General features: G+C 42.9%; 2 protein-coding genes across 3 annotated transcripts in view; both read left to right on the top strand.

Moving 5' to 3' along the window:
* Positions 1-4,051: 4,051 nt before the first annotated feature.
* LOC133452681 (zonadhesin) lies at positions 4,052-15,105 on the top strand. Its single transcript, XM_061732219.1, has 17 exons — positions 4,052-4,239; positions 4,358-4,407; positions 4,526-4,597; positions 4,924-5,153; positions 5,251-5,332; positions 5,612-6,009; positions 7,127-7,691; positions 8,298-8,492; positions 8,596-8,730; positions 8,944-9,200; positions 9,276-9,357; positions 9,450-12,701; positions 12,812-13,017; positions 13,119-13,266; positions 13,344-13,639; positions 14,478-14,607; positions 14,680-15,105. Exons 1-17 carry the CDS (start codon positions 4,166-4,168, stop codon positions 14,820-14,822), a joined length of 6,315 nt encoding a protein of 2,104 aa, XP_061588203.1. The 5' UTR covers positions 4,052-4,165; the 3' UTR covers positions 14,823-15,105.
* Positions 15,106-19,839: 4,734 nt separating this feature from the next.
* Positions 19,840-25,714, top strand: part of LOC133452679 (uncharacterized) — a 29,274-nt gene continuing 23,399 nt past the window's right edge. For both annotated transcript variants that reach the window (XM_061732217.1, XM_061732216.1), the window contains exons 1-3: positions 19,840-19,983; positions 24,918-25,055; positions 25,344-25,496. In XM_061732217.1, coding sequence (XP_061588201.1) covers positions 19,926-19,983; positions 24,918-25,055; positions 25,344-25,496 — 349 coding nt within the window. In that variant the 5' untranslated portion in view covers positions 19,840-19,925. The remainder of the gene's footprint in view (positions 19,984-24,917; positions 25,056-25,343; positions 25,497-25,714) is intronic.

Below are 25,714 nucleotides of genomic sequence, written 5' to 3'. Positions count from 1 at the left end.
GATAACGTAGTCTGGAATTATAAAACAATGTTGCTTCATTTTGAATTTTAGTGATCTTGTTTCAAGCTTTTTCTCAGAGTGAGGTCTTGCAGCAGGAAGTTACAAATCATGTTTAAAAGACAGAATAAAATCCTTGAGTTGTTCAGATGTTGTGCTTGTGAGGATGTTTCCTATCGTCTGTTTCGCAGAACGGTGACAGAAGATAATTAATCGCAGCTTGCCTACAGTATTGATCATGTCTTCCTGATAGGCAGAGCAGAACCACAGCACCTGTATTCATTAAACAACCTGTTTAGTAACCACGCAGCGCAGGGAGAAGTCAGGCTCTGTTTGTGAAACGCAGTGCCACAGGCCAAGAAACACCTGCAAGATTGCACGGAAACTTCTCAATGGAGCGTGACAGAAGGTAGGAGCGGCGAAGAAAGGAAGGACGGCTCACGACCTTGCCTCAGAAAGGTGGAAAAGGAAAACAGTGAAGAGAGGCACAAAGCATTAAAGCAACAAAATAGAAAAGAAAGTTAAATTGGTTTTGTTTCCTGGAATTACAACTGAAATGAGACAGAGGTTATTTGTTGTTTTATTGCTTTGTAAACACTTGTTCACTTTAGAAGCTTGAGAATCAAATGTTAACAACTTTGACTTGTCCCTGTGAAATTAGGAAATGGTTTATTGGATCAAATAATTCAGCAACCATTAAAGAGATGGTGAGATGGTGCATTTTGATTGGTCTCATTTGTTTTGACAGATTTTTTTTTTTTAACCTTATCCTGCCTACTTTAAATTCCTGAGATAGGCCTTTGGTTGCTTTTATTCAGCCTTTAGTGCTTCATTCTAAAGAACTAATTGAAAATAGGTCATTTTCCAGCAGACTATAAACGGCAGCTCCTGTAAAAACGCACCCATAAAGAGTTGAGGGATTTGAAATACGATGTTGTAGCCTCATTTAAGCCGTACACAGGTCTTTAACATTCATGTTGTGATGTGACTCTGTATTATAATTATAAGGGATGTTTGTTAGCAGTCAGACTTCTGCAGTTTTTCAAGGCCATATATTAAATGTTACGAATTTAGAAATGAACAAATGTCTACATGCACTACCTACAATTTGACATTTAAATTACATTCCTTATGTGGTTGTCATTTAAATGAAAGCTGCTAAAATAAAAGTTGTGAGGTGAAAGAATGTCTGTATCAAACTTTGATGACCATGGCCCTGTACCGAATCACCTGACAACCTGTCAGAAAGCAAAAAGAACCGGTTATCTCTAAGCGTTCAATTATTTGGGGGGTGAGTTAGATAATGAGGACTACATAGATATATGAAGAGAAACTGGTATATGGGAATGGGATAGGGAAAGTGTCTGGCTTTTCTTCCCCTCCATTCACTGTAACCTTGACCAGATGCTACAACTGAGGATCTTTGAGGATTGGAGGTAAGAAAGAAAACATTTTTAAATGGCATGGTGCCCCCGGTATTATAGATCTAGTTTTTTTTCGAGGGGGGGGGGTTTGCATTAAAAGGTGACCTTTGGAATATGTCTGGGTCTACGTAACTAACCTCTGAAGCAAGGACAAAAAAGTGCTTGATTATGAGTTTTCCATGACTAGAGAATGATTGTTTGCCATGGGATGAAAAACGTAAGAAAATATGTTTGAGCTTCTGAAGTCAAAGGCCATAATGTAGCTTGGATCCATAAACCATGTAAACTCGATGCGTATCAGACAACTGAACTATGTTTCCCATTTTTTCTTTTCAGTTGCTGTTACACGGCCCCTCATGTCTCTCCGGTGAGTCTGATCTCCTATGAATCGACAGTTGATAGTGTTTCTGCCTATTCTACTGTCCGAGAAGTTCACTGCTTCCTTGAAAGTTGGTGTCTATTCCAAGAACAACCCGCATAGATGGAAAACCAGTTAATGTGGTACTAAGCAAAGCTCACAGTTCTGTTTCAAACCCCACAGAAATGTCCGCCCATCCATCACTTCTTCCATACCTTCTTTGTCCTGTTTACTATCACATCCCATCCCAGCTGTCACCCGATTAGACCCACAGTAGACTCTGCACTGATCATCTGTCCATCACAAGGGACAAGAGACACGGGAGAACCCTACATGCTCACACAGTACTGCAGAAATATTTCTGTTAATAATACAAAAGAGAGTTCGATGGAACATTTCAAACTTTGCTTCCTTCCGAGTCATTTGGAAAATCACTGCGACAAGTGGAAAGTTACAAAATCGCTGAACTGTAGCTAGATCTTTCGCCTCTTTCTTATCACCTCTGAGGATGCATGCTGACCCTTTAACTCCCAGCTGCTTCAGTTCAAAACAATGATCAAAGCAATACTCTTGTGGATAATCTTCAAAATATGAATTGACACCTCTAAGATGTTAGAATTGTTCATCCATGTTTTTCAGCTGGCTGGAATCCGTCACTAGGGAATAGCTTAGTCAATCCCTCCATTTAGTAGTCTTCAATGGAACACCAGCTCTCTTCATCACTGTGTAGCACAGCAGATTATGATCTCTCCTTGTAAAAAATGGACATTTATGGCATTTGCCTCATTTTGCCTCAGCATTCCACAGTGTTCTATTTTTACATACCACATGGCGACGCCAGTGTCGCAACAGGAGATATAAATGGCAAACATTGATTTATGAACTGTTAGTCATGGATCAGATCATCTCCAGTGCACCCTTTGAAAAGCTGCCAGCACACCGTTTTGTGTTTTCCTCTACAACCCTTGTTGCTCGTGCTCCCACATCCTGTGGGCAAGGTTTATTATTAATGGACCTTGCATTTGCTGGCAGAAGACAAGCTAACGGCATATAAACAAGCACTCATTAATAGACTTTCTGGTATGCGGTTGAGTCACGTTGTTACGTCATATTTCAATGCTCAACATGATTAAAATGTAGTATTAATAAAGAAACAATATGGGGTATAATTGTGCGTTGTTGTTCTGGATGTAAAGAAAAGGCTATTCATTGGTGACTCTTTCAATAATACAAAAAATCTACAAAGAATCTACACATGCAGACAGGGCTTGAGGAATGTTTGCATAAATGACTCAGACAGCACTTCTCAGACAATATCTCTTTCTTATCACTTCCTTTTTTTGTTTTAGTTTTGTTCTGGAACTGCAGTGTTCTCTGCTGTTGACATGCACTTAAAGCAAGCTTGAGCAAACTATACATTAAACTACTTCCCTTTACAACATCATCATGTCACAATGTTCTCATGCCCTGTGTACTTTTCCAACAACATGGGTTGCACAGGTTAACTCCCCTGATGAAGTGGTTGTCCCTCCAAAAGCACAGGGAATTTTCAGCTTTGACTGGGTGCAATAGAAAACATTGAATAAGCTTATTTCTGTCTTAACATGTCCACTTTCATGATGCAAGTATGCGCCCCTGCTCCGACACAGCTGTTTCAGATGAGTGCTCCAATGTGTGAACGAGACCATCAGAGGCCTGATGAGCAGCAGCTTATTTAAATCAGGTGAGCAGGTATGCGCATCAGGCTGCTGGTACTGAGCAGGAGGTCTGTGTCCATAGGGGTGAGTTCCCTTCTCAAAAGAAACATTTATGAACCTGTTGTTTTAGTGATACCTAAGAGCAAAGTTCAATGTCATTTGTCAGTAATGTTTTTCTTTCTACGGTTCTTCGGTGGCCCAATAAAAGTAATGGCTTGACATGACCCATTGTTTTATTTTGATCTAATGTCCGCCTGTTAACCATTTTGAACAATAAGTTGGCTCTAATATTAAATTTGCAACTCCAGTGAGAAGTTGGAGTCTTTATAAGGCTTTTTAAAGACTGAATAAAGTAACTAATCTCACCCATTCTTCTCTCACTGTTTGTCAAGATTGTGTGATATACATGTCATCACCTTCAAAGGGTCTCGCTGCCCCTTTTTTATAAAAAAAAAAAAAGTCCAGCCCCTTTTTTGTTTCTTTGTAGTAACCTCTTTCTCCTCCCACTGAGTTTACCTGGCTGCAGAGAATAAATACCTGAGACCATTTGCTCTGACAATGTGTGAGGACCTGTAACTGCACTGAAGTAGTGAAATATTTTTACAGAAAGGCCTACATATCATTCACTCAACTCATCCAGGAGTGTATACGCAAAGGTAAAGGAAGCGGCTGCCTTTGAAGGATCAGCCATGCTTGGAAGCATCAATATGCACTTGCTGGTCATAGCTGGAGTACTCTTAACTTGGACAGTTACCGAGTGCAGGTGGGTTTGAAGATACATTTTTATATGAAAAACTTGGCTGATGTATGGCTAATATGAATTTCATATCATTTTATCTTTGATGGAGCCTCTTATAACTTGCATATTTTTCTAAATTCAGACATTGGAATGACCTTTCAGTAGTTTCATTGCCAGAGAGGACATCTTCAGGTACTTGAGTACTGTAATTTCAAAAGCCTGTAACATTTCTCAGTAAACTTCCTTTTTTATAATCGATGGTCTAACAGACATTCATACTGATATTGTATTTAAATATGCTTTCCTGTAGATTATGTAACGCAGTGTTTCTACAACAAACATGCAAATCTGACTTGTGACTGGACGAGGAGCCAAAAAACAGGTACAGAAGACTTTAAACTATTTAGTGGGTGGCTCTGAGTCACTTCAGAACAGAGTTCAAATTGATTCTCTGGGAATACTTGGATCAACTTTTAGTTTATGTTCATTATACAAGGAAATTGTACCGGTAGGGGCTATTCTTAGGTGTGTGTGGTAACTCTATAGTGGTAGTTGCTAATTGTGATTGGGGATTAAAGATCCAATATAATGCACGTTAAAGGTTAGTTCATCAAGGTCACTCGCTGTACTATAGAAACAATTCGTAACCCTTGAAATATTAATGTGGTTACACTCTGGATGCTGAAAGTGTCTTTGTTCTCATTTCAGTTCCCGAGGATGTCACAGTGAATATGCTAGAGAGTCGTCCACTAGAGATTGAGGGCATGGCCTGTCTGGAGTTCTGGTACTTGGCCCCGGCTGCATCTGTTGGGTCTGAGCTTCGTGCTCTGTTAAAAAGCAGCAGTGGTCAAGTAAAAATTTGGACTTCTCCCACTTTTCCAAGAGATGCATGGAGACAAGTGTTTCTGCCCCTAGATATCAATGAAACAGGCTCATGGGTAAACCAACATGCATTACAACGTATGTTTAATTGAAATGCGACTGGGGATGTTAAATTTGCGATTGACCCTCCTTAAACTGTTTAACTTTTATTAGCTTGCATTTGAAGCCATCTACCCGGTATCTGTTGAAGACCAGACTCATCTAAAACAGATTGGTGTAAGAAGAGGTTCTTGTGGTAAGTATTAGGCTAACGATAATAAATTATGTTCAGGTACAAATGGCTGTAGCGTCTTTTGGTAACACGAGCTTACTGTCATAACGCTTGTCAAATGGCTCAAGACTGCAAGTGATTTGATCGAAGCCTCCTAAATTAATTTGACATATTTTAACATAAAATAAAAAGTGCCTGCTTCAAGTCTACTGTAAAAACACTCAAGAAGATCCATTAATTACTATATTTTCCAGCCAGAGAGATTAAATAAGTACTTTTTTTTTTTTTTTTTCTTCTTTACAGGTAACCAGTGTGACTCCAACACAGAGTTATTGACTGATGAGTCAACTCGCTGCATCTGTTCTTTTGGTCAGCTCTTCTGCTTTCAACCTCAGTGCCAAGAGGACCAAATTTGTGGTCCTCAGAGAGGAGGCCTCAGTGGGCTTTCCAATTCAGGGATGTGTACTATCCACCATAACACAGACTTGAGCACTTTTGACGGAATGATGTTCCACTTCATGGCTCCCTGCTCCTATGTGCTGAGTAAGAGTTGCTCAACCACTGGAGTTATTCCCAAGTTCAGTGTGGAGGTGGTCAATGAGCAGAACAGCAACGGATCACTGCCAAATGTACAGCAGATTATTGTGAATTTGGGGAACATATGGGTGTCCCTGCTAAAAAGTCAGATGCAACAGGCTATGGTGAGTTGCTGATTTATTATCAAACTGATGTACTGAAACTCCAAGTTTGGCTGCCTACTTTGAAAATCTATTGCAAATAATTTGCAGGGTTCTTTTAATGTAATAAAACAAAGTTGAGTGAGGGAGAAGATGGAATCATGAATCACAAGTTGTATTTTTGCTGGCTTCAGATCTTCCATCTATAGAATAAGGGGCTGTTTCCACATTCATGGAGAAGCACCGTCATTTAATGCAGTTTGTCTCGCCTTGCATTTCTACCTGCTTTGGCAACCCCACAGCAAAAGAGAAGATGGATTTAACAGGAATGAGAAAATTGCAGGAAAAGCTCAACTCCTGTCAGTCTGCAGAACATCTATGTTGAGCTTTGCATGCACAGTGCCAACATTAAGGGCTACACACAGTACTGTTCTCATTTTGGGGTGTTTTTTTTTTTTTTAAATCCACTTTCAATAATTCTTTGCTGTCTTCCACTGGATGACTGACTGGAAGTGTGAAACATAATTGTTTTGTTAATGGGAGGAATTTTGACCAAAACCTACTTTCAGTGGGGAAAAATGTCCACAATTCCAATGACCACTTGTAACTATACTGTGGAATGAACTGCCAGTTTCAGTCCTTACTGTGGCACGTGGCCCATATAAGACTATTTAGTCAGTCTAATGATCTTTGTTTGTTTGGACTTGCACCAAACAAGTTGTGGAGCCATCTCTTTACAATGATTTGTATTTTTCCCCTTAGTCTAGTGCATAACCACAATTTAGCACCCTCCATTATTTACATGCCATATTTTGTTCTGACACGTCAACCTTTTAGTTATATTTTTTTATTTCAACCCCACAATGCTCTGTGCTTAGGACCACATTTCCTGTCAATCAGCTATGTACAACAGGTCTCAGGTGTGCAAGCACTTTCAACTGAGTATCCCTTCTAGAAGTGTAAACTGTGGTGATTTCTGGAGTAGACTGTTGTAGATTCTAAAAGTGGTGAGGTGTAATATCCTCAAATTCAAAGTGTCATTGGATCACTCAAATGCAAATGGATACAGTAAAGCAATAATGCTGTTGATGGCTTATGATCTGTAAAGCTAATACTGTTTTTAATATCTCTCTCACCCCAGGTTAATGGTGTCTGGAAGAATCTTCCATTCAGTCACAGCAATGGCCTGCTAAACATCAAGAGCAACCCTGCTGCTGCTGTAGTGGAAACAAATTTAGGTCTTACCGTTTCATATGACAATGCTGGCGACGTCATTATCTACCTGCCATCAAACTTCTCCGGTGAAGTATGTGGCTTGTGTGGAAACTTTAACCACCTGCGTGGAGATGACTTTCATAAGCCGGATGGCACATATGCAGAAAATGCCAAAGCTTTGGGTGAGAGCTGGCAGACTGGGGAAATCGGTTCCTCCTGTGAAACCATACTTGTACCTTTCCAATGTGATCAACTGAAAGAGGCAGAATATGCCAGTGAGGTGTACTGTGGAGGCATCCTCTCTGGCACTGGGGCGTTTGCTGACTGCTTATCAGTGATCGGGGCACAGAGCTACTTCCGGACCTGTGTGGCTGGCATGTGTTCTTCTCATGGTGACCAAACAGTACTCTGTGAGATGTTTCAGGACTATGCTGCTATCTGTCAGGAAGCTGGAGTTGCTGTACCCACATGGAGGAATTCAACGTTCTGTCGTAAGTTGTTTTTTGCATTGCTTAGTTGTGTATTACTCTGCCAACAGTTGTCAACACCCTATGCAAATCCAAGGTCTTGTACAACACCATGCTAGTTTGCAGGAGTGAAACTTCCTCAGTGGCAGATTAATACAACCTGTGGTTAGACTGTCCTTTTTTTTTTTTTTTTTTTTTTAACCTGGAAAAGGTGGTTACTTATTTTTAACTGATTACAGAACAGTAGTGTGGCCCCTTTGCAAATTACACTGGTTTTTAATCCTCTGTAGATATTGTGACTGACAATCTTAAGGAAACTGTGCATCCTCCAAATGAATCTTTTGATTACCAAACCCTCTGGACAATGAGGCCAGCAATGTCATATTATGGTACATATGCAGACATAATTGGCCTTCATGTTTACCTACTCTAGAACAGTGGCAGTTTTACAGTATATTGGAGGGAAAAAAAATAGAGAAATGTTAGTTGGCTGAGGTGGACTTCAAAACAATCCAGACCTAATTCTGCAAGCTTAATAAAAACTTGTACATCATTGAAGGGTAGAGATGATCCATTTCAGAGGTGCCCTTCTGTGAAGTGTGACTTTTTTTTTTTTTTTTGTTCTTTCAGGTCAAGGTGGGGCAGCACTACCTGCTAACCCCAATCTCAATACGCCAGCTTCTCAAAGTGTTCGTGTGCCCACCACCTCAACTCCAACAGCCAAGCATCCGGTAATGACTGCCACTATGCCTCCTGTAAAGGGGTCAGGGCATTTGTTAAATGGGCGCAATGCTACTGTAGTTCCTGGGCTACCTCTGCACCCAGGTATAGTTGCTGTATAACTACTGCATTTTGTGTATATTTTGCTATCTGATCTGTATGATGTATAAAAATGCACTGTACCTGATATATTAACTTTACTTTCCAGTTTGCCAAGTAAACTGTGATTTTGAGCAAGATTTATGTCAGTGGAGTCAGATGCTCACTGATGTGCTTGATTGGAAAAGGCACAATGGTTCCACTGCCACCATAACTGGTCCTGCGTCAGACCACACCACAGGAGGTAATTATGCTTAAAGAAGCCATGTGAGGTCATTTGTGAATGACTGAGGAATGGAAATTAATTAGACACCATTTTTCAGCATCAACCACAATTTTACTAGAGGTAGATTAGCCACCGTTTTAACAGTTGTATCTTAATTGGGTGTACACTAAACCATGATGAGGAAATTATAAATTCAAATGATGCACTGTTTCTTTTTTCATCATTGTACAGGTGGTCAGTATCTTTACATTGAATTCACTGCTGTGTCACTTGGAGCCACAGCTCGTCTAATCAGCCTTGAATGTTCCGACTCTGGCCCACAATGTTTTCAGTTCTGGTACCATACGTATGGATCAGCGGACACAATGGGTCTTCATATATACTTAATTCAGGATAGAAAAGTTGATGCTGTGTGGCGGAAAAAGAATAATCAAAGAAATATGTGGCATCAGGCTCAAGTGGATTTGATGACAACAGGAGCATTCCAGGTGAGTGCCTGTAATTGGAATTGTATACAAAGTTGATTTACTAAACAATTAGTAACAACTGACATGTCTGTTTAGCTCATGATTGAGGCAAGAGGCTCCAATGACCAGTCTGATGCAGCAATAGATGACATATCCCTTCAGCGTGGCTTCTGCACAGGTGGGTGTTTTTTTTTTTTTTTTTTAATCCTGGCTTTGACTTCTCCAATACTGTTGCCTGTGACTCAATGTAACTAATTTAAAATTTTACAGATGTGGCTAATCCAGCAAGTCCTGTTCCTACAACCATGAGTCAACTTCCGATACAAAGCTATGAGTTTCCTCTGCTCAAGTCAACCATCACCACATCCAGGCCACCCTTAACAGAGGCAAGCCCCACACCCCAATCGGAAGCAACAGAGCCGCAGCCTCAGACTAACACTCTACCCCCCACCACCACAACCTGGCTACCCATGTCCACAGAGGCAAGTCCCACCCCTGGCCAAGAGCTCTTCCCAACACCTCAACCAGAAGTGACGGAAACACAGCCTCAGACCACCACTCAGACGCTGGTCACGACAACCAGGCCACTGCCGACTGAGGTAAACTCTCCACTCCAACCGGAAGTAACCAAACAGCAACCTCTGAACACTACTCCACCAAGGACCACCAAAAGCACATCGGTGACCACAAGCGAGGTCCTGAGCACAGAGGCAAGCCCTACAACTGAACCAGAAGTGACAGAGCCGCAGCCTGAGACTATCACTCTACTACCTGCAACAACTAGACGCCCCATGGCCACGGAGGCGAGCCTGACCCCTGGCCCACAGCTCTTCCCAACACCTCAACCAGAAGTTACGGAACCACAGCCTCAGACCACCACTCGGATGCCAGTTGCCACAACCATGCCCCTGACAACTGAGGGGAGCCCTACACCCCAACCTGAAGTGACCAAACGGCAACCTCTAAACACTACTCCACCAAGCACCACCGAAAGCACATCGGTGACCACAGGTGAGGTCCTGAGCACAGAGGCAAGCCCTACAACTGAACCAGAAGTGACAGAGCCGCAGCCTCTGACCAGTCGGCCCACTGCCACCACAACCAAACTACCCCTGACCACAGAGACCAAACCACCACAGCATCCAGAAGTCACGGCTACTCGGCCAACCACCACCAGGCTGACCCTCACTACAGAGGTGAGCATGACAACGGAGGCAATCCAAACCCCTGGCCCACAGCTCTTCCCAACAACACGACCAGAAGTGCCAGAAATGCAGCCTGAGACCACCACTAAACCACCTGCCTTCACAACCAGCTTGCCCCTGGCCACGGAGGCTAGTCCTGCAACAAAACCACAGCTTCAGACCACCATTAGGCTACCAGCCACCACATACAGGCTGCCCCTACCCACAGAAGTGAGCCCTACACCACAATCGGAAGCAACAGAGCTGCAGCCACAGACCACCACTTCGCAACCCCCAACCACGACCAGACTACCCCTGGCCAAAGAGACCAAACCACCACAGCATCCAGAAGTCACGGCTACTCAGCCACCCGCCACCAGGCAGACCCTCACTACAGAGGTGAGCATGACAACAGAGGCAATCCAAACCCCTGGCCCACAGCTCTTCCCAACAACACGACCAGAAGTGCCAGAAATGCAGCCCGAGACCACCACTAAACCACCTGTCACCACAACCAGCTTGCCCCTGGCCACAGAGGCTGGCCCTGCAACAGAACCACAGCTTCAGACCACCCTTGGGCTACCAGCCACCACATACAGGCTGCCCCTACCCACAAAAGTGAGCCCTACACCTCAATCAGAAGCAACAGAGCTGCAGCCACAAGTCACCACTTCGCAACCCCCAACCACGACCAGACTGCCCCTGGCCACGGAGGTGAGCCCCACCCATGGCCCACAGCGATTCCCAACACCAGAACAAGAAGTGCCTGAGCTGCAGCCCCATACCAACACTCAGCCAACAGTCACCACAACCAGGCCACCGCTCACCACGGAGGGGAGCACAGTCCCCCAACCAGAAGTGACTGCACCTGAGCAGCATGCCACTTCAACCAGGCAGCCTAACACTGAGGTGAGCCCAACACCCCAACCGGAAGTGACAGAACCACAGCCTCAGACCACCACTCGGATGCCAGTTACCACAACCAGGCTGCCCCTGACAACTGATGTGAGCCCTCCACTCCAACCAGAAGTGACCAAACGGCAACCTCTAAACACTACTCCACCAAGCACCACCGAAAGCACATCGGTGACCACAGGTGAGGTCCTGAGCACAGAGGCAAGCCCTACAACTGAACCAGAAGTGACAGAGCCGCAGCCTGAGACCACCACTCTACTACCTGGAACAACTAGGCTCCCCATGGCCACGGAGGCGAGCGTGACCCCTGGCCCACAGCTCTTTCCAACACCTCAACCAGAAGTTACGGAACCACAGCCTCGGACCACCACTCGGACGACGGTCAACACAACCGCACTGACCCTGACAACAGAGGTAAGCCCTACACCCCAACCTGAAGTGACAGAGCTGCAGCCTCTGACCAGTCGGCCCACTGCCACCACAACCAAACCACCCCTGACCACAGAGACCAAACCACCACAGCATCCAGAAGTCACGGCTACTCAGCCACCCGCCACCAGGCTGACTCTGACTACAGAGGTGAGCATGACAACAGAGGCAATCCAAACCCCTGGCCCACAGCTCTTCCCAACAACAGAACCAGAAGTGCCAGAAACGCAGCCTGACACCACCACTAGTCTACCAGCCACCACAACCAGCTTGCCCCTGGCCACGGAGGCTAGCCCTACACCTCAACCAAAAGCAACAGAGCCATGGCCTCAGACCACCACTCAACCATCCATAACAACCAGGCTCCCCATGAACATGGAAGCAAGCCCGACCCCTGGCCCACAGCTCTCCCCAACACCTCAATCAGAAGTGACGGAACCACAGACTGAGACTACCACTTGGACACCTGCCACCACAACCAGGCTGGCCCTAACAACGGAGGTGAGCATGACAACAGAAGCAATCAAAAACGCCATCACAACTAGGCTGCCCCTTACCACAGAGGCAACCACAATCCCTAAAATGACAGTGACTGCACCTAAGCCACCTGCCACTACAATCAGGCAGCCCATTAACACTGATAGCCCAGAATCGCAGCATCAGACCACAACTCTGCCAACTGCCACAACCATGGCCACAAAGGTGAGCCCTACATCCCAACCAGAAGCAACAGAATCACAACGTCAGACCACAACTCGGCCAACTGCCACAACCAGCCCACCCCTGACCACAGAGCCAAGCCGAACAACCCAACCAGAAACTATGGACTTGTTGCCTAACACCACCACTGGGCCACCCACCACAACCGTGCGGTCCCTGACCACAGAGATGAGCCCACCACTCACACCAGAAGTAACCCCTCAGCCACTCGCCACCACAACCAGACCGCTCCTCACCACAGATGGACTACCATCATTAATCACATTTTTCCCAAGTTAGTAATTTTTTTTAATAATTGGAATATTTGCCAGAATTGACGTCTGTATGAATTGTATTGGGCTTCCTTGTATTCCCCTGATCATTTGAAGTGTCTTATTTCTCTAGCACCATCTTGTGCAAAGAACAGTCATTACACCGCTTGTGTTCCTCCGTGCGGTCCAACTTGTGACTTCCTGAATGGCCCCCCGCATTGCAGTAACAACGGTTGTGTACCAGGATGCGTTTGTGATGATGGCTTTCTACAGAAAGGAGGGACTTGTCTCCCTGCACAGGAGTGTGGGTGTGTGGACAAGAATGGCATCAAACGCAAAGTAAGTGATTTTATTTATATTTCTAATATTAAGGATTTCTCTGCCTGATCTTTACAACGGACTACAGTTTACGGTGTATGTGTGCTTTTATTTCTCATAAGTTCAATGAAGTGTGGTACACCAGTCACTGCAGTCAGAAATGCAAATGTGATGAGGACGATGGCATGGGAAAGATCGACTGTGATGACGAGGGGTGTGAAGATGCAGTCTGTCTTCAAAATGAAATGGGCTATTACTGTCAGTCAACAGGTGTGTGTGTGTGTGAGTGAGAACTTATATCTAATCTTTACATCTTCATAGTTTAACTGCAGTTGTTGTCTTCAAAGGCTTCGGTGGATGCACTGTCAAAGGAGATCCTGAGTACAAAACATTTGATGGGATGAAGCATAACTTTGAGGGTGAACGCTCATATGTGCTGCTGAGGACTAAAAACCTACCCAGTAACCTTCCAGATGTCTACATCGAGATCATTAATGCATGCACAGAGGACAATCAACATGATGACAGCAGTGAGGAAGACAGCAGCAGTATCGAGGATGATCATGAAAAGGACGCTGTACAAGAACTCAAGATCAGAGTGTACAACCACACTGTGGAGTTCAAAAAGCATCGGAAGCTTTTTGTGAGTATCAGCCCTTTATTTGCATGATGGTTTACGCTGGCATTAGATCTCTGAATGCTACAATAGCCTCTCACAGGAATTACTTGGCATGCCTGAACAAGATTTTTGCATCAAATCGTCGTATAGATGTACTGATCTGACAGTAGAAGAAATATAAGGCATGGCAAGTTTACTTGTAGAGCACAATTCATGCACAAGACAATTCAAAGTGCTTTACAGCTCCATGAAATCACAAGGAGGCAGAATTATTCTATAAAAATCATTAAATAGTGCAGATAAAATCCTTTCAGTTATATGCACGGCTAAAGAACTGTTTTCGGCCTGGGTTTGAATATAATCAGTTGAGGCTGTCTCACATCTTCTGGAAGACTGTTTCAGATTTTAGGAGCATACAACTGAAACACAGCTTCACTTTGTTTAGTCCTGACTCTGGGCACCTGCAGGAGCCCACTTTGAGGTTTTCAGAGTCCAAGTTGGTTCTTATTGCTCCAACATGTCAGATGTACTTTGGTGCCAAGTCATGGTACACAAGAAAAGCTGTTTTAAAGTCTATTCTGAGCGACAGGAAGCCAGCGCAGAGACCTTAGGATTGGGCTAATATGGTTTTATTTCCTGGTTTTTAGTCAGGACTCGAGCAGCAGCATTTTCGATCACCTGCAGCTCATTTCTAGAGCCCATAAGTGCATGAAAATTGTAGGATTTGGCTCTTTTATTGTGTTGAGAAATATTAAAATCCTCACCGTGCGTCTAAATAGTTTGGTTCATTAATTTTAAAATGTTTTCCCTTATGTCCACAAATTAAAAGTATCTTTTGTTCAATGTCAAATCCTGTTTACAGGTGGATGGAATTAAAATTCAAACTACTGTCACACCAACTCCGGGATTTGATATCCAGAAGCGTTCATCCCGCATCTACTTAAAGGCTGATTTTGGTCTTTCAGTGGAGTCTGATGGCCTCTGTAAAGCAGGTAATTCTCTCTATATGTCAGTGTAACTGTGGCTTTTTATGTTTAACACTCACCCTTATCTCCTCCCCACAGAGATCATTCTACCAAATTTTTATAAAAGGAAGGTGGAGGGACTGTGTGGAAACTTTGATGGACAAAAGTGGAATGAACGGATGAAGCCAGATGGTACTAGGGCCAAGAGTATTCAAGAGTTTGGGGAAAGTTGGGCAGTGTGAATAAATGAAGAATGTAAAAGGGATTCAGCTCTTAATGATGATCTGTTTGTACCAGTAGTTTAGTCAAACGTTTACATGAATGCCTCTAGAAATCAGATTTCTGCCCCCACTTATGGATTTCACAGCTTTTTCATGACTATAGTTGCCCACCTATTGCCATGTATACCAACTATTCGAAATGTTGCGTAAATGTTCAGTAACACTAACTTGGCAAGGCTGATTGTTTACATGGGATGCATAACTGCAAATGGATCATCAATGAATAGAAAATTACATGATCAAAATTAGGTATTTTCATTAAGAGGAGAATGTCTGTGTTTTGTCCCATACAAATAAACACCTGTCTTGCGCTATATTTGTGCTGCTTTCTGATCAGTGGTTGATGTATGCCTTATTAGGGCTACTTTGACCTATGTTGGAATCTACATTTTCAGCAACAACCCCGCTCCAACAAGTCAAGAAATGTATCTTCATGCTAAAAAAAATCACTATAGTTGTATCCAGAAGTAACTTGACTTAGGTTAATGTTCAGTATCTCAATTTGCTCTGTCGGCAAACTATCTTTTGAGCCAACTGGGACATTTTGCTTAAAAGTAGAAGCTTGCTATTTTACAACTAGATGGCTTAATGTGACAAATGTATAGATGCTTTCCAAACTTCATAAACTGAAGACAAAATGTGCTGCTACCACTGTGTAGCTAATTTCCCAACCACATTCCTCAGGATGCATTGCCCTAAATGTTAAAGGCTTGTGCAAATCTTTGACAAGCTAAAGATTAATGTGAAGCCCTACCCCTACAGTATGTCTAAAACATGCAGGGCAGTGTGCCCCAAGGACAATAGTTAGACCATTGGTTTGACAGATGTTACTTATCTTACTTCCTTCAACTTTCTGCTCCTGGGGTTTCAATCTGCCCTTTATTTTTATTTGCGTCAACAGGAGAGAAATGGCAAATGCATAAACCTTGCAAAAGTGATTTGTCTTGTTCTAAGGTCGTAATCTTAACTGGATGCCAAAGCCGATTCAAACAACTGTTAACCCTCAGCTGCACTGTTTACATCACTACTGTCATTGGCCGGGTTTCCCAGATCCAACCTCTCAAGGATTTAAGAGAGGTTCAAAGAAGGTTTCAACTAAGAAGGTACCCTAAGATACGGGTGTTTCCCAGATTACCTCTTAACACCGTTCTTTAGTTTTGCTCTTTTAGCTCTTTAGAGGAGCTGTCCGGTTCTGAAACCAAATCAATCGATCACTATCAGCGCATTTTCACACGCAGCACTGCTACCTAACGCACTAATTCCCTGCTGCCTGTGCGTTTGTGTGTGTTATAATGAAAAACTAAGATGATAAATATAATTCAATTACCCTTTTTCATGATGAAAACAAGACTGCAACTAAATAAGTAGTCTTGGTAAGAGAATAATGAGGAAATTGTTTTTTTATTAAATGTGAAAGATGGATGAATTAGGACAAATTATCTTAACGATCAGCATATAGGACCACATTGTATTCTCGTGACTAGTAAAACAGAATCCTTCACCTCAAAAAAATATTCTGAAGTTTATTTAGCTGCTTGACCTGTCGCAACCGGTGGATGAGCCATCTGGGAGCGGGGTCAGACCAGCACCACCAACCTCCCCGGCTCCAAGTACCGAGTCCCACCGCACTCCCGCGTGTCCCTGAGCTCCAACCTGCACCAGCAAGAACCGGCGTCCGCATGCGTGGCGGCCGCACACAGCGCCCTGCTATCACCACCTGCACCTGCAGCGAGACGCTGGTGGAGCTGGAGAGGGAGAAGCTCGGAGTGCTGCCGCGTATAGAGGGCCACCTCGAGAGGTCCACTGCCCTCCAGCACCAGATGATTAGAGCAGATGCCACTTCTCGAGGCGCCGTACAGCCGACCCTCCCTGTGAATCATGATTATATTGATTCATTTCCTGACATGTGTTTATATTCATGGTTGAATTAAACTTGGTTCTCTTTTCATTCTTGTGTTGTATGATTCATAGGGGTTTCAAAACTACACAGAGGGTCCCTGTGAATTGACCATTTTATTGATTTACTCCAAGAGTACTCATGCCATGTATAAGTGTGTGCGTAATGTACGCTTTACGCATGACACGCGCGCCTCTTCCAGCCAAAACCACATGTAAACTCCCGAACACTCTCAAGAATACTTTGCTTTAATGTCCAATGCTACACCTTCAAAGCACTGAAAAAGCACTGAAACATTGCAGCAATAAAGTATTCTTGAAAGTTAGTGGCGGAGTTTAGTAGTTTTTAGACAATTAGTGTGGTGTGGTGATAGTGCGTTTATTGCTGTTTTTCTTCTTAATGTTTGGGGATTAGGGGAGTTGGCCAGCTGATTGCTTGGTGACTGGTGAAAGGGAAGTGAAATCAGAAAAACAGGTCGATGAGCTCCTGTCTTCTCTGGACACCGGCTTGGTGGAGTGCTGCTCGGGCATCGTTCTGAGGTCCAGGGACCGGAGGTCCGAGGACCGGAGGTGGGTCATCGTCGTCTTCAGAATCCTCGTCCTCATCCGAGGGAGGCGGCTCATCTGCTCCGGCGTGCACAGCCATGTCGTCGAGCATGGCGGTGACTACGATGACACCACAACTCTTGGCAGGTGGCAGGTGGCAGGTGACCGGCGCAGCCCCCCCGATGAACGATGGATACAACGGAGCCGTGACTTCGCGACGGCAACGTGGTTGATTTGCAGCGAGAATATGCTATAGCAGCCATGGTATCTCACACATGTGATTTTGCAACGCCTTTATATGGAGCAGTGGATTAAGTCTCCCGTAAAGAGGTTCCAGCTGAACTCAATTACACCTGTCAGTTGCCTGATGTGTTAAATGTGGCAAGTTTGGAGGTTGGATGTGTTTTTGATGTGCCCTGAAGCATTTTTCAGTGTCGTACATTATCTCATATGTCCACGCAGATCTGGGATGTGTGCAGACAAATTATGATAAATTATGATCCTTTTATTTTTGCGTAATGCATAAAACATTTACAGGAACACACTTGTTATTCTTTATTTTTCTTTTTTTCCCCCTTTGCTGTCATCAATGAATGCTAAACAATATAAATCTAAAGTATAAAATAAATCAAAATTTGTGCGGGGTGCATTGTTTTAATATCTCATTGCTTGGTGTAATATTGATTTGGCTGACGCGCCTGGATCTGTGAGTCTTTGTTCACTAAGATGGTTGTAAAGACTGGGTCAGCAGCATCTTTCATTTCCTTCTTAATGAAAGAGATTCTTAAGCTAAGAGCAACTCTGGGAAACGCGATTTTCTTTCACAGGCTCCTTAAGAAGGTTTGAAAGAAGTCTTTCGCTGTTAAGAGCTACTTAACTGATCTGGGAAACCGGGCCATTGTCTAAAACCTGCTCAGAGGCTCTACAAAGATAGTATGACTTGATTACCTCCCCATGACTTTTGAACATAGTTAATAAGCCCCAAGAGATGGTAGCTAGACGTACCTGAAAGCGCAAACTACGTCTAGATTTGGGCTAAAGAAATGGCATATTGGGAACTCATTTGTTTGGTCCTTTTTAGGCATTTTAATATAAATTTCACGTTCAGATGAGGCATTAAAGGTGAAGCTGAAATACAAAAGTTATATGTATAAAGGTTTGCTCTTATTACTTCCATAGAAGTCATAAGGGTAATTAGCCAAGTGTTACTAATTTACACTTGATTATCAGCTACTTTTATAAAAGCAGACATTTTGGAGGAATTTGCTGGTCTGTATTAAAGAGGATTATTTCAACAAGTATTTTTCATTTTAATGGTTAAAATTGCTTCTAATTTCTGTGTTTTGAGATCATAATGAAAAACATCTGTGAAGGCTGGAGCACTGTAAAAGACATCCAATTATTTTACTTGAGCCAAGAGAAATGATTTGCTCTGTCAATCAGCAAACATTTATGCATGTTTTTGTGGTAATTATTTGCACTCGTCTCATGCAGTGACAGGTGTTGTAAGCTTAGGATACTTAGCTGGTGGTGCGTGTTTGTGTTATGATGGAGGTTAAAAGACAGAGCCTTTTTAGTATTTTGGCCATATACTTATAAAAGTGTCTTGTTCTTGTACATTTTCCAGACATCAACTTCCACACTACATCAAGGAGGAAAGCCATCTGTAATGATCACTAATTTCATGTCACTCTGGGAAGGATTATAAGATTGCAATGTTCAAACTGAAGGGCAGTTGCATCTCACACTCGACAGGCGTGACTTAAAATTTAACTTGTTAAAGTTCATATTTGTGCAATTTGTCATATTTGGCAAAAACCAAAGAATATCAACACCTTTCAAGACTGGTGGTGGCATATTGAATTCTGTGTACAACAGGGTGATGATCCCCAGCCCATCTGCAAATGCAGAACAGAATGGCTGGAAAAGAACCCAAAGTCTGCATCTGAACCTTGTTGAACTGCCACGGCAGGACGTTAGGCCCCACCATAGCAGTTTCTCACAGTCTCTCAGCAATGTGAAAAACTAAAAGTGTCCAGAAAATGATTATGATGATGGTGAGTTGTCTACGCAAAACTTCTTCAGAAATGTTTTAATGTGTAACTGAAAACTCTTTGTCTGCTGAATCTCCACTCGAGTCTTGGCAAGGGAGGTTTAAAGAGCACATTTCATGTACACTGCATTTTAAATAGCTTTTAAATAAACCCACAGCGAGATGCAATAACATTAAAGGTCTACTTAAAATAGAATTAAAACAACTCATAAGATTAAACAGTAAAAACTAAAATAGAATAGGGCGGGGAAAATGCACAAAATTAGTGTTCCAGTGAAAAGCAGGGAATGAACAACTGTTTTGATAAGAGTTTGCTCTACATGCGAGAAGCATAAAAACAGAACGCTTCATCTTCATTTATGGATCTGACTGTGGGAACCTGAGATCTCTAAAAAAACATTCCAGACATTACTATGGGTGTAACACATTAATGACTTGTCGAACTGGAAAACTTTTATCCAACATTGGTAAGAGGAGTAAGAGGAAATGCAGAACTTCTGAGTTTACTTGTTCACGTCTGTCTCAGAGTTATCACATGAGCCTTGGCTTTTCAAATCATCCACTGAATCATGGACCGGCTGACACTGCATCTCTTTCTCCTGTCAGGGTTACTAACCTGCGATCATGGTAAGCAAAACATGTTTGATATTTCGCAGCTTCATAAAGTAAAGTTGATGCATAATTATTTAAAATACGGAATGATATAAGTAACTTAAAAACTGATTCAAAGTAGGAAAAAAGATTTTGACGAGCTCCACAGACAGATGTTCAACCATATCCAGGATATTTTGTCAGTTATAGGTGGTAAATGTGTAAATTAGAAAGCTCAATAGAAAAACTCCACTATTCAGTGAATTGTAAATGTGTTTCCATCAAATGAAGGTGTTTCTTAGATGTAGCATTACATTAAAAAAATCTGGCGTAAGCTGAAAAAATCCTGCAAAATGTATCGCACTTGATTAAAGAAAATAAAAACTAAATAAGAATGATATTAATTCTGGGCAGTAAGTTCAACAAGTGCAAGTGTTAGTGCCTGGATCTGGTAGTTCCACATGTCAGGCACCTTGTCCTTATCCATGTATCTTTAATATCCAAAGGGAATTTATTGTTCTTACTATTGTACCTGCTGTGAGTGTGTTGCCAAGGACGGATTATCATGACCACGGGCCCTGGACACAAACTCGCTATGGGCCCCTATCTACAATAATATCCTACGTGCACGGTGCATGCCCTCCCCAAGCACTCAGTTTGGTCACACATGGCGCAGAGAATCCACAATCACACCGTGTGATTGTGGATGGCGGAGCGTAGGTCTCAGTACAGAGGGGGCGGAGCATTCTCCATGGGCCCTTATGATAGTCATTTTAACGTTCAAAAACATCATCCTACCCATCAAACTACATTTATTCTCACTTTTATTGAGCTAAGCCTATAGGCCTATGCTGCAAGCAGAGTAAAGTCACAAACTTGTTCAGAAGAACAACACACACACACACACACACACACACACACACACACACACACACACACACAGGCCTGACAGCTGTCAATCACACGGCGCTGAAAACTCAGTCACGGACTGACTCAGTTCCATCTTTGATACAGTTTAAATACAAAAAAAAACCATAACATAATCTATTTAGATAGATATAGACACAGCGGTCGATAACATCATTTCTGAGCTCTATAACAGAGAATAGACTCTAGTCTCGTTGACAACAACACAAAGCTCATTCAAATAGGCAGGTGGTCAAGAATACACAACATTCTGATAAATAAATGATTTATGAAGGTTACACTGAATCACCAATGGCAGTTGACTCTTCCATAAAACTTTGTACATGCTTAGTCCTCTTTTAAAGTTTAGAGTTCATCTCCTTCATGGCCGAAAATTTGCTGAGTCGGCAAACTGTTAAGGCTGATTTATGGTTCCGCGTTAAACCAACGCAGCGCCTACGGCGTAAGGTACGCGGCGATGCGCGGAGGCTCTGCGTCGATTTAACGCGGAACCATAAATCAGGCTTTCCAGCCAATCAGCGTTGGTTCACGGCCCTGATGCGTTCAGGACAGTTGTAAAGTAAGAATTAGACCGCACAATGCACATTTTATCGTAATTATAGCCTACAATTTACGATTATATATGAACGTATCACACAAAACCGGGCCCTATCATGGGGCCCTATGAGTTTGTAAATTAAATTATTTAATTTACACATAAAAAAAAAAAAAAATGTTTGAAAGCCGAGGGCCCCCATTGGCTCCAGGGCCCTGGGCACACGCCCACTTTGCCCATGCGGTAATCCGTCTATGTGTGTTGCATATGTTGTAGCACCAACAGGAAGCACATTTTGTAACACTGAATTCCCAAAGTTAAAGCTGAAGTCATTTTCTTGAACCCCAGATTTTGCTTCACCACACAAGGCCCTAGAAAGTAATGCTCTCCAGCTAGCAGTTGAGTGGATCTAACTGTCTGCAAACCATCTGCCTACATCTCCCAGGACGGACGGAGCAACAACAGTACTCGGTTGTGAGCCGTCTGCTCAGAAACTCAAAACTGCCACTTCATGCAAGTCCACAGGGCTGACCTTTCGTTTGCAGCGCTTTTCTGTTTAACTAGTATCTGCCAGAAGCCCCAAATGCTTTAAGTGTAGCCCTGAATGTAATTTCAATAGCTGAATGACAATTTGGGACGCCAATCAAAGTTCTGATGGGACAATGACTACTGTTTGTGTCTTTTGTAAAAACCTTTCAATTCGATCTGTGACAATAAATGCATCTGCTCCACATTGAGAATAAACAGGTCTATACAAAGATGGTTATTATTATTATTATTATTATTATTATTAGTAGTATTATTAGTATTATTATTATTATTATGTATAGTATATCATATTATTATTAGTATAGATATCGGATAGGTGAATGGATGAATGAATGGGATGCCTGGGTCTGGGGCCCTCCGTTGTCGGGCCTGCACGGGTGTCGCCTTGTTGGGGGGTTCCCTCTCTCCGGACCCGTCTCCGGTTCCCCCCCGCTGCCTCTGCGGGGGGGCGCCCCTCTGGTCTTGGGGGGCCACTTTCGTGGGGGGCGGGTGCGCCTGCCCGCGTTGGCGGCCGGGGCGGCTCTGTCTCTCCGGGCGGGCTGAAGGGTGAGGGCCTCCTGGCAGCGTGTCCGGCCCGGACCGGGTGGCCGGGGATTGCCTGGGTCGCGGTCCGCCGCCGCGGGATCCCTGGCTGCTTCTTCCCGCGCTGTAGGGGCCCCGCCCGCAGGCGGTGGGTTGCCTCCCTCCTACTTCTCCCCTCTGTGGGGTTGCCGGTGGCCTGGGTTCCGGCCTCTTCCGTGTCGGCCTCTGGTCTCGCGGGTGGCGGGGTTGCTCCCCCCCCTCCCCCACTATAGATACACTTCAGGTGGAGCTTTGTTTGGTTTATTACACACACACACACACACACACACACACACACACACACACACACACACACACACACACACACACACACACACACACACACACACACACACACATATAGTCATTTAGTCACATGCATATACACACACACACACACACACACACACACACGATCATATACATACACACACACACACATAGACATACACACTGGCTTGTTCACCTGCATGCTGGCTCTCTAGTTTTTGGGTTTAGGTAGCGGTAGCGGTAGCTTAGCTCAGACTGCGATCAGATCTCAAGATTTAGGTCGATTGCTGTTATTGTTTTGGTTGGCTCCGTGCCGGTTTCGTGCTTTGTTTGTGGTTTTTTGTTGCAGATTTCCAGTGCTTGACGTGTGTTTCTGTGTGTTCCTGCTTCCTGGATTGGCAGTGGATGTCGTCACACCCAAAAAAAAAAAAAAAAAAAAAAAAAGATTCACTGGGTTTGTATGTGTATATTTATGTATGTGTACGCATATGTATGCGTATATATATGTATATATATTAAATATAGTAATAATGCACATATATATACTTTTGGTTTCTACCGTCATGGTATCAATCATTAATATGTGTGCAGACAAGGGAGAGAAAAAAAAAAAAAAAGAGAATAAACAGGTCTAGATTTGTGAATTCAAAGCTTAAATTCAAGCCAAGCCAGTGAAATAAAGCTAGATAAAAGTTATTGTGCTGAGGCTACCTGAGCTAGTCAACGGTGTATACTGATCATTTAAGAAAAAATATTTGAAGAAGGTAATATATATTTTACAGTAAAGTACTTAAATATTCCTATTTAGCTGGCTAGACATGAAAAAATGTCATTTTATTTTTCCACAAATACTTGGAAGACTTCAACTGTGATTTTAGAGGACCCTATGCACAAGAAACAGCTCTACAAATTGGTATTTTAAATAATATTTAAAAACAGTTTAGCAAATCTGAAAGGGAAACTGTGGGAGCAAGGAGTGTTTTTGTTTACACATCTATCACTGGGTCGATGGGGGAAGTTGTGGGTGTGTATGCTTGTGGAGGTGTGTTTGTGCGTCTGTCACTGGGCGGGGTGAAACAATTATATTATCACTCACACCTGCTTGTCATTCAGGTTTTGTTTGTCAGAGAGAGAGAAGCTGAGAATTTCTGTTGACCGCACTATACGCAATATATCCTACGCAATATATGCAATATAGTTTAAACATCCACTGAATGAAAGTATCCACCTGTCATCATGAAGTGTAGTATTTTAACTGCGGGTTAAAATAAATAACCAAAGAAAATGCATCTACTGTTTCATGTCGGTTTTTGGATTCAGCGTGTTGGACAGATCTCAGCCAATACTCTCTCTGCGGCTAATTGTTTTTAGAAAGATAGTCGCCTTACAAAAAACATTTCCCAGTTGTAACTTGAGATCAGTTACTGTATACACAATTTCTAAAGCAAGAAAATGATAAGGAATGATAAGCTACATTTTTCTAATGCCTGTGGCTGTAACATGGTTTTATCTTTTGGGACAGTGTGTTTTGGCTGAGAAGTACTTCCTCAATGCGTTTCTCATGCATCACAAATTAACTCTTCCAAACAGACTGAAAGATGGCAAAGGACGATATGAAAATCATTATGTTTCTTGATCTTCCAGTTATAGGTGAAACTAAAACCTGACACTTGCGGGTCCCCTTCAGGAATTTCAGATAATGTCTTTCCTTTAACTCATTAAGAGGCCCATGTTTTTTAAGTCTTGCATAGCCTGTGGCTGTCTGGAATTTTTTATGTTAGTCACTATAAACCTTTTATGTCTTCCCCTCTTCTCGCATTAGTAATATGAAATAAAACCATTGAGGGTTACATTTTTTTTAACACACCGTGCTTGGGCGTGTGTTCTGATAATGATGTGTTGCTCCAGGTTCCAGCCAAACGACCAGCACTGACATATTTACACCATTAGATGGAGTCGTTTTACTGTTTCATCATTTGCTGTTCAGAGATGTGGTTGAGTTTTTGAGGTTGTGCTCACAACCTCAGCACATCTCTGCACACACTTTATTCTTACAAACTGCAATGCATGGAACAACATTTGAAGCACAGATATGTCTGAATTTAATAATGTGATCTCTTCACAACAGTCGCCCGTGCAAGTAATACTACCGCACAGCCGGTTGTGAACATGACGTCACCAGCCATGTTGTCTTCTACAAGTTCCAGCCAAACAACCAGCACCGACACATCTACTCCTTCAGATGGCTCATCATCGACAGCTGCAGGTCGGTCACTGTCCACAAAAACCTGTTTCGTGACAAAACAAAGGTGCCTAATTAAATGTCTTAGTAACTGTTTTATGTCAGATTTAAATTGAGGCACCCTCATCTACATGCAAGATTTTTTTCCTCGTACACTTATGTGGCAATAATTTATATGTACATCAAACATCAATATTCTTTCTGTTTTTTTTCATAAATAACTTCAAGTCACTTATCATTTACATATTACTTAAACAACATTGCAAGTATACTGACAGAACTACCTCCATCTCAATCATCTCTTTACAATAGTCTCCAATGGAAGTAGCAGTACTGCATCTGCACAGCCGGATGTGAACACTTCAGCATCCTTGGAGACCTCGATAACAAGTTCCAGCCAAACAACCAGCACCGACGCATCTACTCGTTCAGTTGGCAACACAACATTAGCCCCTACAGCTGCAGGTTGGTCCCTGTCCACATAAACAATTTTCATGACAAAACAAAGGTGAACTTTCTCTTGTAGCGTTTTGCAGCAAAACTAGTGTCTGCCAGAAGCCCCAAATGTTTTGAGTATAACCCTAAATGTAATTTCTACCGCTGAATAACAATGTGAAATGCCAGTCAAAGTTCTAACATCTGCTGTACGTGTCCCTTAACAAAGGTGTTTGCAGTGTGACCTA

Source organism: Cololabis saira, chromosome 10, assembly GCF_033807715.1.
Source record: "Cololabis saira isolate AMF1-May2022 chromosome 10, fColSai1.1, whole genome shotgun sequence".
Taxonomy (NCBI): domain Eukaryota; kingdom Metazoa; phylum Chordata; class Actinopteri; order Beloniformes; family Belonidae; genus Cololabis; species Cololabis saira.
The sequence above is the reverse complement of the archived record's forward strand: the minus strand, read 5'-3'. Positions and strand labels throughout refer to the sequence as shown.

Bases quoted from the DNA above. Each gene is read 5' to 3' on its own strand.
- LOC133452681 (XM_061732219.1), top strand. From the start codon at position 4,166: ATGCTTGGAAGCATCAATATGCACTTGCTGGTCATAGCTGGAGTACTC. The intron at 13,267-13,343 runs GTGTGTGTGTGT...TTGTCTTCAAAG, and splicing joins CTATTACTGTCAGTCAACAG to GCTTCGGTGGATGCACTGTC. The intron at 13,640-14,477 runs GTGAGTATCAGC...TCCTGTTTACAG, and splicing joins AAAAGCATCGGAAGCTTTTT to GTGGATGGAATTAAAATTCA.